The 13,244-nt window shown below is 39.3% G+C and overlaps 1 protein-coding gene across 1 annotated transcript in view; it reads left to right on the top strand.

Moving 5' to 3' along the window:
* LOC128686536 (ovochymase-like) overlaps window positions 1–12,589 on the top strand; it is an 80,582-nt gene extending 67,993 nt beyond the window's left edge. The window contains exons 15-22 of the mRNA XM_070084199.1: window positions 575–762; window positions 1,889–1,956; window positions 2,873–3,096; window positions 4,832–5,367; window positions 9,447–9,496; window positions 10,643–10,735; window positions 10,949–11,169; window positions 12,053–12,589. Coding sequence (XP_069940300.1) covers window positions 575–762; window positions 1,889–1,956; window positions 2,873–3,096; window positions 4,832–5,367; window positions 9,447–9,496; window positions 10,643–10,735; window positions 10,949–11,169; window positions 12,053–12,589 — 1,917 coding nt within the window. The remainder of the gene's footprint in view (window positions 1–574; window positions 763–1,888; window positions 1,957–2,872; window positions 3,097–4,831; window positions 5,368–9,446; window positions 9,497–10,642; window positions 10,736–10,948; window positions 11,170–12,052) is intronic.
* The last annotated feature ends 655 nt before the right edge of the window (window positions 12,590–13,244 follow it).

The following is a 13,244-nucleotide window of genomic DNA, read 5'->3' as shown; positions in this document are numbered from 1 at the left end:
GAGAAGAGACAGGAGGATCAAAGATGGTCACCACTAACACATCATTGAAGGGCTGTGTCTGAAATTTAATATTAAAGCCTTGTAGCTCAGTGGTACAGCACTGGACTTGCTGCAAGTCAGAACCACAGGTCGAGTTTCCTTCCATTCATCTGTTTATTCATTAACGCTTGTTTATTATAACTTATTTATTACATACATGAATAAACTGAAGAATGAACAGGATCTTGAACCGTGGACCTCGCACGTAGCGGGTCCAGTGCTGTTCATTAAGCTACTAGGCATAATAGGAAGATTTCGGAGACAACACTTCTTTGACGTGTTTGGATAAGCAGCCACCAGCCGTGACCCGACTCTTCCCATAACCACAGACACTTTCGTGGTACATCTATTCTTATACCACTCAAATCCACATAGTCCAACTCAAGATAATTCGAAAGGAACGAATTGTCTTGAATTTATGGACTCTATGTACTGTTTATGGGTAAGTTGCAGATCGTCTACTCTTCCTGCATCTTTCTCGCTGATGAAGTTCCTGAGACTATTAATCTTATCATCTCCATGCGTACTTAATAAGAAAGATGGAGGAATCATGCTGACAGTCGTTGGCAAGTCCAAACGCCGCCTTGTTGCCGATGCAGCCGTGGGAACAGTGGGCCTTGATGCAGCCATCGTACGGAGACTAATTCAGCTGGAGTCTGGGTTTCTACAAGGCTGTGAAGCAGCAGCCAATGCATCACGTGCATACAACACTAACCTCACATGGTAGAAATTTCTTATCAAACTGAACTTCGCAGTTAAAAGCGACATTGTACTCTGAACTATACAAGACCATTGCTTTGCACTTTATCTTTTTATTCACTCACACAACAACATTTGACTCGGAATTTCTCGTTGGAAAGCATGGAATTGACTCTCGTGAAGGTGTCCAGCAAGGACGCTCATTCGCTCCTTTCCTTTTCTGTTTAACTATGAAAATGGTCTCGGAGCTGAAAATGTGGCTTTAGGTTGACACTAAACTAGCAGGCACCGCAGAAGTTCTGCTAGAAGGTATCAGCATTGTCAATGAATGAACAAGGAAGGAATCAAGGCCAGTCCTTAAACCCCTCGAAATGTGAGCTAACACTATGACGCATTATGCTAAAGGTCTATTTATGATGATTTCAAACACGTAAATAGCTTTCCAAAAAAAAAATAATTATGGAGAGTAGGACAGCAGCTCAATTTTTATGTTTAGAGGAAAGCAATAAAACCACAGGGATTATACAGTGGCTGGGGAATGAGGAAGAGGAGGATAAGTCGCATTCATTAGATCAAGAGCACCTCACCAGCATCAAGGATGAGTAGTACGTCACATTAAAGCTCTTTTTAATTGATTTCAGAAGCACATACGGCTTCCAGAATGTTTATTTGTGCATCAGCGCCTTTCGTAGGCATTAATTTAATAACATAATATTTACTGGAAACTGAAATTAAGATAGATATATCTCCTGATAGGATGGGTTTGGAGGTGAGTTTTCCATACCTGTCTCCTGACAGAGAGGGTGTGGAAGCTTGAGCCCCCGACACTTAACTTCTGTCATGGGAGGTATAAGTTCCCACACCTAAATCCTATCAGGGGGGCAAGCGTCCCCCCAACCCACGTGGAACATGAGTCTGAGGGCGTGAGTTCTCTATACCTACCTTCTGACAATCTGTGTGCAAGCTCCTGGAATTTCACTACTTTTTCACAGTGGTTGTTTTACATATTTGTATGTATATGTAAGAGAGAGAGGGAGATGGTGTGTGTGTGTGTGTGTGTGAGAGAGAGAGAGAGAGAGAGAGAGAGAGAGAAAGAAAAAATAACTGATAAGTTAAGGATCTGGTTGTGAGTATAAATGGTGGCGGGGAATATGACTCTTCTCCAGAGACCAGCCATGAAGACCTTCGTGTTCTGCCTTCTCCTCGCTGGAGCGCTCGGTGAGTTCCCTCTGTAAACACCGTCAATGATGTCTAAACCTGCACTGCAATATGATCTCTATTTGTGGAAAAACCCGAGTTTTCCATGTAAGAATGTGTCTGAACGGGTGAGAGAGAGAGAGGTATATGAGCCTATATAGAGGGGCTAGCGATTATTGCTAGCAACAAAAATGTTCGTTATCCTTTTAAATTCTAGACCAAAAATAACTACTCATGGGAGAAGGAAAGTGAATAAAATTGGTACTTATTTAACATTTTTTTGAGAGAGTTGCAAATCCCATTCGAGGTCACACAGCTCCTGAGGACTGGGGGCGTGAGATCTTAGGGCGTGAATTCTCTATACTTACCTTCTGACAATCTGTGTGCAAGGTCATCGGTTTTCCCCTGTGTCCCCAACAAACGCTTCCGGTCAAGGCAGGTTCGATCCCCGGCTGGTCACATTCTCCTGTGAGCAGCCGGGGATCGAACCAGAGTTATTGAACCAGCCTCCCGGGAAGCTAGCTAAATTCTCGACGCCTTACTCACTACGCCACCATGCTTCAAACGTTAGACGTCCAGACACACTGGACATGTCACTCCTAATGCGAGCACATTCATGGCCGTGGATTGCTACGGGACTTCTAATAGGGATGCAATAGAAACAATATTTGTGAACCTGTTTCCGTCAGAGGCACCAGGTAAACACCTTCCCTACAGACAAGCAGCTTCAGCACTAAATCTGTTCTTACCTCCCTCAAAGCAAATCCCATTCGAGGTCGCACAGCTCCTGAGGACTGGGAAACTGGTGTGATCCAAGGATGGAGTGAGTTGCTCTATTTCGGTGATTTATGAGCTCATCGTCCGTCATCAAGACGCATCCAAACCCTCCCATAAAGGGTGTGTAAATCTAACATCCTGCATTCTTTTTTGTCCACAGCCGCTCCCTCACGTAAGCTGAGGTTTCGTTTAGGTAACAACTACAAGATCGTGGGAGGCACCGATGCTGAGCCTGGTGAGTTTCCTTACCAGCTGAGCTTGCAGGACATTAGTTGGGGTCTTGCATTTGATTTCTGTGGTGCCGCCCTCTACAAGGAGAACTGGGCCATTTCTTCTGGTCACTGTATCGAACACGATGACTTTGACAACCCAGATTATCTCCAAGTAAGTCATCTATATATGGGCATATTTTATAAAGCATTTATACATACTAATTAAAGTTTACAATAATTTATATGGACACATTATGTAAATAGGTTGCGACACATCGATCAGAGTTATCGCCTCTAGCATATACTGCAGACATTGGATGAAATTGGCATGTATTGAATCAGAATAACAACCATTCACCATTTGGCTAGTCTTCACAAAATCATCTTTCATGTGGTCAGTTTTTAAAGCCTTTTCTGAAGCAACTTGCGAAATCTGAATATTTTTCTTTGTTTATCGAGAATGTTTTATAATAAGTTATAAATTCCGTTCAACGGATTTTTTGTGTTAAATAATTGATTAAGAGACTACTCGGGGAAAAAAAAACGTAAATGGTATTTAAGCTTGTAATTAACTCTTCTGCTGGAGAAAGGTAATATTGTAATATGAAGCTTTCCACTGTGTGTCTCTGGCGCTTCCGCCTCCTGTTGAACATTGTGTTTCACTCGTCCACAGGCTAACTGGTCAGGGTTCAGGCCGCCGACACAGGTCAGAAGATAGATATTTAGTCAAGAAATACAGCTTTGTTCAACTTGCCTATGTTCACACACGCCTGATGGACGTCCAAGCCCCTCGCATACAAAATCTTCTTTACCCTGTCCCTACAAACTTTCTTCAGGTGACCCCCTACCTCGATTTCTCTCCGCTACCGATTTATTCACCCTTTAATTTATCCTAATTTTCTCCATCCTCTCTAAATGCCAACAACCCCTCCTCAGCCCTCTGGATAATATTTTTAGTAACCCCATCACCTCCTAAACTCCAAGCAACTAATTCTCTGCATAATATTTACACACATACTGCCCTCACACACGACATCTCTACTGCCTCCAGCCTCCTCCCTGTTGTAATATTTACATCCCATGCTTCACACTCATATAAGAGTGACGGTACCACTATACTGTCATTCATTTCATATTTTGCCTCCATGGATAACGTTCTTTATCACCAGAGACGTCTGAATGCACCACCTACCTTTTTTCTCTCATCATCTCTATGGTTCATCTCGTCTTTCACAGACCCATCCGCTGACAAGGCCACTCCCAAATGTCTAAACACATTCACTTCCTCCATACTTCCTTCAAAATATGTGTTCCAACCATTGCAACATAGCTCCTGAAAATGCTCAGGCAACAGACTGAAACACCTAGAGCTACAGTTTTCCATACCCTATTGGCTTGTTATGCATAGTTTGCATCGTTTGTTTACGATTATTGTGTATAAATAATTTTACAGCCAATATTTTAAAACTTTCATTAAAAGACTCAAATATATTTAAGTGACTAGCCATTTACTTGATTCATTGCGATATATGTCGTGAATTTCTATATTTAAGTTTTTCAAATTAATATGACTCATTTCTTTCCTAAAATTCTAATTTCATGGGAAGGAGAAATTTTGCTATTGGCGGCTTTCTCTTGGCATCGAGCCCAGATTGCATCTGATCGCTACCTTATAACAGGGAAAATGACCCTCGTTCGGGAGCAAGTTCTGATTCTGTCCTGAAATAAGTCATCATTCTGATTATGACCCTTGACAGGACAGTGTTCATAACGAATATAAGAACAACAGCAACAAAAGTCTCCTCAAAAACAGTGTCTTAACTGAGTAAACAAGTCTTATTCTCACAATTTGTTGCTACACTGTATTTGTACATTATATTTATTACATTATTGTTAACTCTTTTCAGGCAGTGGCTGGTGAGCACGACAAGTCTGTAAATGAAGGCAATGAACAATCGTCAATTCTGTCTAAAATCATTCTTCACGAAGACTTCGATGGATATTACCTGTATAATGACATATCCCTTCTTCAGCTGTCTACGCCTCTTACTCTCAACGAATACGTGGATGTAATTTCGCTTCCCGAACAGGGTCATGAAGCCTCTGGTGACTGCGTCGTCACAGGCTGGGGCGACTTAGAAGAGGGAGGACACACTCCCAATATCCTGCAGAAAGTGACTGTCCCTATTGTGTCAGACAGTGAATGCCGCGATGACTATTCTGTGAAAGAGATTTCTGATTCCATGATCTGCGCTGGCTATCCACAAGGAGGGAAGGACTCGTGCCAGGGTGATTCTGGCGGACCTCTAGCGTGTGATGACGGCGGATATCGTTATCTAGCTGGCATCGTGTCTTGGGGGTATGGCTGTGCTCGTCCCAACTACCCCGGTGTTTACACTGAGGTGGCTTACTTCTCTGACTGGATACAGCTAAGCACTTTGTAAAATCTCATTTAGTATAAAGTTGTAACTGTGTAATACCGATAATGCAAGATTTACAATACTGTGTATCTTCCGGTAGGATGACATTTTCATTGTTAATATCGATAACTAATTTGATTGTACGAGTACTTGTGGTATTACAACAGCCTTGTAATTTACGAGACACTGCAAAAAAAAAAAAAAAAAAAAAACCTGGAAAACTTGGCTTTATATTAACTATGTGGTCGACTTTTCTGAAAGTATAATTTTATTGTCCAGATGCATTATTTAATTAACATTTCGTATATTTTTCCGAGTGAAAATGTTGGAATTTCTAAGAATTAAAGTTTGATCGCATGTATATACAATGATATTTATCCTACAACCTTGGAATGCTGTCAGTAATCCTTGGAAAAGTGAAGGGATGATGCTTGTGATGTATATTACAAAAAATCATGGCTCCTATAAGAAAAAACTAATAATTTCGAAAATCATTTCCTAAGTTAACTTGTTACTTAGCCTTACTATACATATGTAGAACCGAGACAAGCAGAGAGAGGAACTTCCCTCCGTGCCCTTTTCCAGAGCATCACTTCATTTGAGATTATTCACTCCTAGGATGACTGGAGTCTGGAACATATTGTACAACCTAATGACATCAACGAAATAAAGTCAGTTGATCAAATTGATCAGATGTCTTCAGCTTCATTCTGTTTCCTCTTTGTGTGTTTCATAACAATAAAAATGCTTTCAAATGAGCTGATGTAGGTAACAGATCTTAGCTTGTAAACAGAGTTAGGAACCTTAACCTAGAGAGAGACGCAGTTGACAAAAGAAGTAGAGACCTGACGAAAGTTGAAATAAATCTGTCAATAATAAGCACAATACAATACTTGAAACTCTCATGGCCTCGCACTGCCGGAGTTGCCACAGTTGTGAGCCTCTGGAAAACGTACAGTTTGGCGGAGGATCTAATTTACTGTGTTCGTTGGTGTTATGTACTCTTGTAAAATGTACCGCTTTCTGTTGTTTTCACCTGAGGAAAGAATAATTTAGAAAGTGGTCGTTTATTCCTGTGTCGTTTTACATACATGTCTGTTATGTTCGTTTATAAAGAAATACTCGGGAATTTGAGTACAAATGAGTCTTATGTTAGTTTGCAAAGAAATAATCGGGAATTTGAGTACAATCGAATCTGTTATGTTAGTTTGCAAAGAAATAATCGGGAATTTAAGTACAAACGAGTCTGTTATGTTAGTTTGCAAAGAAATAATCGGGAATTTGAGTACAAATGAGTCTGTCATGTTTGTTTGCAAAGAAATAATCGGGAATTTGAGTACAAACGAGTCTCTTATGTTCATTTAAAAGGAAATACTCGGGAATTTGAGATACATTGCAGCTACTTGTGAATCTATAAGGACTGGTTATATTCCATTTTTATCCTTGAAATTTAAAAAATTAAGGCTAATTGGTATTAAACTTTCACAGTGAGGAAAAAAATGTTTCTTACAACTTACTTGAGCCCAAGTGAAGTGAACCGCCATAAGACGAGGCAACGAGAAATGATGAAATAATTGATCTTGTTCATATGCAGAGTTTTCCTTTAAGATATGAATTAGAGCTTCCTAGGAGTTTGATCATCTAGAGAACTGGAGCTACTTTCCCTTTCCTTGGATCAAACTTGATCATCCCCCTATTCCCCAGGTGCTGTATGATAGCTACGAGTTTAGCGCTACCCATCTGTATAATAATAATAATAATAATAATAATAATAATAATAATAATAATAATAATAATAATAATAATAATAATGAAAATAATAATAAAAATAATAGTTGATAATGTTTCTGATAGGTGGAAGATGGCTAACGTAATTCCTATTTTAAAGCAGGGGACAAGTCGTTACCATTAAATTACCGTCCATTAAGCCTGACCTCAACTGTAAGCAAATTACTAGAGTCAATTATAGCTGAATTTATAAGAAGCCGTCTTGATAAGCATGCGTATGAGAACCGTATATTGATATCAATAGCATACAGATTAATATACATACGCAGTGTTGATAACAATCATTCACCCCAGTTAGTTATTAAACCAGAATAACCCAATAAAGGTAAATAGTAAACCCAATTGTGTCTGAGTTCTTCCGACCCAGCGACAGTTGGGCAATAGGATCCGACACTCGGAAACGACTAAGGCCTAGGTACCAAATGTGTAAAGGGATTTTATACGTAAGTTCCCCAGTCTTCTAATAACATGTTAATTTTTCCACTATAATCTACCTTGTCCGCAATTACTATCGCATTTGCTTTGTCTGTTTCGTAAGGTGAAGTCCAGGATCTTTCCTTAATTCATGGTATAACTTAACAAATCTTTGAGGACAATTGTTATTGCAGAAATCCTCTTGAAGTGCTCACATGGTTATATGTGAGAGAGGAAAAAACGCGTAAAATAAAGGGTATGAGGAATATTTAGGATTACTGATTACGGACCTACAAGGTCCGTTTCTAATACAAAATACCCAACATTTTCCACCTGACTCTCCACCCTATATATACTCATGTACTCTTTGGCCAGGTAGATCTGTTAATGATTTGGGCGAAACGTAGTCCATAAAGGGTCGCATTATGCTGTATTTGTGTCTCTTTTTCTATGCTGGGAACAGATTAAACAACTTTTATTATAGAGCAGGTGTGCATGCCAGTTCTTCCAAGAATCTGGTCCTAGTTACCATACATAAGCGAGGAAACTTTGAAGCCGATCGAAGGAGACCTTCTCGAGTTATAAGCGAAACAAAAACGAAGAGTTGGATGATGGAAAAAATATCACTTACAGGTCCCTAGTAGGGGATACCTAAAAAATCTTGTAGTCACTTCGGTCTGAGTCAACAACGCGCCAGAAATCTCCTGACCATCTAATGCAATATAATGTAAACACACATCTGTCTTCTAGTGAGTGGGAAAAATGATAAGGGGAAAATAGTGATAGCATGTGTTTAAAGTTTTAATAAAACTACTGTTTATAGAAGCATCAATACCATGTAACTAAATGCATTTCAATCACCCCAAGTTACAACATTTGCATCAGTAGAGTGCTCTAAATACTGATACTTCACTTAACATGTATTTAAACAAAATCTATTGCTCCACGAGTTGATTTTGCTGAGGTAGTGTCGCGAGTCCCATTCTAACTTGCCTACCTTTCTTGCTGTCCAATATATTTATAAATATTTAAGCCCATCAAAACCGTAGCTTGGATGAACGCAGTTAATTCTGACGTTCGAAACTTTCCATCATTATCAGATCAATAATTTGAGAGATGTTGTAATTTGAAAATATGAAGTTGTTTATAGTATACAGGTACATAGCTGTTTGAAATGATATTAATTCAGAAATATTTTCGGAATAAGGAAAAAAAAACTTTGGTCTTCATAAAAACTCACTGCTTGGCCACTAGTGTGAGTTTTATATAAGAAAATACATAATTATTTATTTTAATTAAACGTATGATGTTCCTAGATTTTTACACATTTGTGTTCTCTGATGCAAAATTTATTCTCGAATTTCTTTACGATATCTGGCTTGGTTTCACGGCTCTTTTTGGTAATTCACCGCTTGAAGCACAGAGCAGAAGTATAATAATAATAATAATAATAATAATAATAATAATAATAATAATAATAATAATAATAATAATAATAATAATAATCAGTTAAAGGTTATAGATACATTATACCTACACTGTTGAAAAGTAAAACAGTAATATTCCAATGTTTTCTGTGTTACAACTCATCCTGGCTTTTATATAAGTTAGCGTGTAATTCAGCGTATAACTAAGAAAGGACGGGGATTCGAACCTTGGTCCTTTCATGTCTTTACAGTCCTTCCATGAAAGAAGGCAAATGAGCATTGGGTATGCTACAAAATATAGCCTATAAATAAATTACATTTCATATTTAACATCAGTGAAACGTGAGAAACACTTAAGCGACACGTGTAAAGATAAGAAATGTTCACAAGAAAGTGACCTTGTGAAGACGGGAAAACCAAGCAATGGAAGGGGGTAGAAATAATGGATTTTCTGTAGTATTGGTCTATATTAGCAACCAGTGTTATTCTGGGTTGTGTATCTTGATAACAGAAATGAGTGAAGGTGACATTGCCTCCAGTAGAGTTATTATCTCAGAGTTGGCTAACTAGAATTAGATTTTATTTTATTAACCTATTACAATTAGACATTTTATTAACCTATTACAATTAGACATAAATCGACCGTGCGGTTACACTCTGTAATCTGCATAAGATTTGGTAATTAAAGTGAGAGTTAATGATGTTTATCTAACACACACATTATTACACACGATGATACTTTTATCATGCTTCCTCACATAGGATGTTGTTTCTGTCATACTCCCTCACACAGGATATTTCTGTTATGCTCCTCCACACAGGATGATAGTCATGTCTTACTTCATCCCATTAGATTGCATTCCTGTCATACCCCATCACACAGGATTGCATTCCTATTATACTCCATCACATAGTGTGATATTTCTGTCATACTCCACCAGACATGATGGCCTTACCACATGAAGCATTGAAATCTGTCAGCTTGAGGTTAGGTTAGGTTAGGTAAGGTTCATCAGGAAACAGGACATGTGTTTCCTGACGCGGGTCTTAGATGATGACCCGCCGTTGGAGCTTTTGGTCATCTGACCGAGGCCTTCCGCTGGCTTATCGTTCCTCCCCTTTAAAAATTATGGTCATAGTTATAACCATTTACTATTACTGTGTCAGCTTGTGTTGGGAGACTTCAATATGGCAATGCGGATATCGTCAAGTACTCCAAAATACTGTAAATTTCATAGCTACGGCATCTTTTTCAGGGATCGTTCCAGCAGAACTGGAGTAACTTTTACACAGGGATTATTACTATCTGTACAGCCTATTGCACACATAATGGAAATAACGAGGCAATCATTTTGCTATGAATTCATAGCGTATGTCAAAGACTAATTATAGTAACTAGTGCATTTGTGAATTAAAGTCATAATTAAAAGACAGTTGTTGTAAAAAAAAAAAGAAACATATCGCAGTGGTAAAAGAATAATCACTCCTGTTTTATAAATAATATTTCAGATATTTTTTTAACCACATCGACCGTTTCATCCTATTATATTATTATTATTCTCCTTATTATTGTTATTATTATTATTATTTACAGGCAATACATAATTACATTATATAAGTTAAAGGTACTACGATAAGGAGCGATAGTGAGTGTGGTATTTCCCTGTAGGCAGTATAAATAGTAGCGAGGAGCTGTACTGTGCACCAGACACCACAGCCATGAAGACCCTTGTACTGTGCCTATTCCTCGCCGGGGCGCTAGGTAAGTTCCAGCAACACTCACGAACCACCTCAGTTGCTGTCAACAATTTAACGTCTTGGATTGCGGAAAATCCACTTATGAACAGATATATAATTAATAACTCATTCAGAACATTTTTGAAGATGGTATTATAATTGATTCGTGATGATTTATGTGGAAAGTGGCAATATAATTTCACTAAATTTAACTGATATCTTTCCCATGTGGTCACAGCCGCTCCTTCGCGTCATCTGAGATATCGACTCAGTAACTATAAGATTGTTGGTGGCACTGATGCTGAGCCAGGCGAGTTTCCTTACCAGCTGAGCTTCCAGGAAACTTTCTTGGGTTTCAGCTTCCATTTTTGTGGAGCTTCCATTTACAGTGAGAAATGGGCCATAACGGCTGGCCACTGTGTTTACGGGGACAACTACAACAATCCCAGCGGCCTCCAAGTAAGTCAAAGTTATGTTTGATGATATAATTCTTAGTCGTTGTGAGAGTTGTCAACTTGAAAATATTCGAAAAACAATGTTTTTTTTTTTATGTATGGTGAAATTATTGCTTTTCAATAATTAATGCTAATAATGATTCTAAAGTAAATTCTATGTGTGTCCGAGACACAGCAAATGTTTGTAAAGTTTTTAGAAAAGAAATCTTACACTTTGTAATGAACATATGTAATTTATTGTTCATACTATAAAAAAAAAACATTTTCCAGGAGCTATAGAACGCCTGGAAAATGGAAATGAATTAGATTTTATCCGAGTAAAAGAGGGTTGCTCTAGTTACTTAGACAAAGAGACTTTAATGTCATGCAACACAGTGACAAGGGTTCATAGCCCAATATTTGTGATATAAAATATGTGTTGTGGCTGCCGAATCAGTCACAGGTACTCTACCCTAGAGGACCAAAACCGTGTACACTGTAGAGTGGAGCCCAGAGCGGTGAAAATACCTAACAATATTGCTTCCTGGTGTGGTAGTGTAGACAGGATATTATTATATTTATAGGAGAGAGGTAAAACCGTGCGGGTTATACAGCGCCTGGGAAATAGTGGGGCATTTAGGCTGGAGCCGAGGAAGGGGATCACAAGCCCAGTTCCTTACTGAGAGCCATTCACCTATATCAAGGATGTAGACTGAGCCATCTTGATGTCATGCCAGACACAAGTCCATCTTCTGGCACGATAACATAGGCTGTGTGGAAAAATGATAATTATTAAAAATGCATTTTCGAAACAATTTTTTTTTTTTTGTAAATTTGATGTTATTGCGCTGGCAATTAACATTGAATGGTATGCGAATGTTAATATCATATTATTTCATTAATTTCAGGTTGTGGCTGGAGAGCTAGACTTAAGCAGGAATGATGGTACGGAACAATATTCCAGCGTGTCAAGAATAATCCTACATGATGGCTTCGATTATGATTTATTGACAAACGACATAGCTCTTCTTGAGTTGGCTCAGCCCTTAGAGTTCAACGAGAATGTAGGTCCGGTTACTCTTCCTGAACAAGGACATCAGGCAACTGGTGATTCTGTTATCACAGGCTGGGGCACTCTCACTGAGGGAGGAAGTACCCCTGATGTACTGCAAAAGGTGACTATCCCTATCGTATCAGATGAGGAGTGCCGTAATGACTACAGTGCGGACGATGTCTACGACTATATGATCTGCGCTGGAGTTCCTGAGGGAGGAAAGGACTCTTGCCAGGGTGACTCTGGAGGACCAATGGTTGCAAGCGACACTGGATCACCATATCTGGCTGGCATCGTGTCTTGGGGTTACGGCTGTGCACGTCCCAACCGGCCAGGTGTCTACACTGAGGTGGCTTACTTCGTTGACTGGGTTGTGGAAAATGCTGTGTAAGCAGTGCAACTGAAAATATTGAGAGATTGTAGCTCTCTCAGCAAATAAACTTTATCGAATGTAACAATGTTCTAAAAATCCTAAAACTAGTATTAAAACAGTTACATCGTATCTCTCTCTCTCTCTCTCACACACACACACACACACACACATACACATACGGCACCAGTCTGGAACCCAAACCTAGCCAAGCACGTAAAGAAACTAGAGAAAGTGCTAAGGTTTGCAACAAGACTAGTCCCAGAGCTAAGAGTTATGTCCTACGAGGAGAGGTTAAGGGAAATCAACCTGACGACACTGGAGGACAGGAGAGATAGGGAGGACATGATAACGACATACAAAATACTGAGAGGAATTGACAAGGTGGACGAAGACAGGATGTTCCAGAGATTGGACACAGCAACAAGGGGACACAGTTGGAAGTTGAAGACACAGATGAATCACCGGGATGTTAGGAAGTATTTCTTCAGCCACAGAGTGGTCAGAAAGTGGAATAGTTTGGGAAGCGATGTAGTGGAGGCAGAATCCATACATAGCTTTAAGCAGTGGTATGATAAAGCTCAAGGTTCAGGGAGAGTGACCTAGTAGCGACCAGTGAAGAGGCGGGGCCAGGGGCTTGGACTCAACCCCTGCAACCTCAACTAGGTGAGTACAC

The sequence above is a fragment of the Cherax quadricarinatus genome, chromosome 12, assembly GCF_038502225.1.
Source record: "Cherax quadricarinatus isolate ZL_2023a chromosome 12, ASM3850222v1, whole genome shotgun sequence".
Taxonomy (NCBI): domain Eukaryota; kingdom Metazoa; phylum Arthropoda; class Malacostraca; order Decapoda; family Parastacidae; genus Cherax; species Cherax quadricarinatus.
This window is presented reverse-complemented; position numbering and strand designations above follow the sequence as displayed.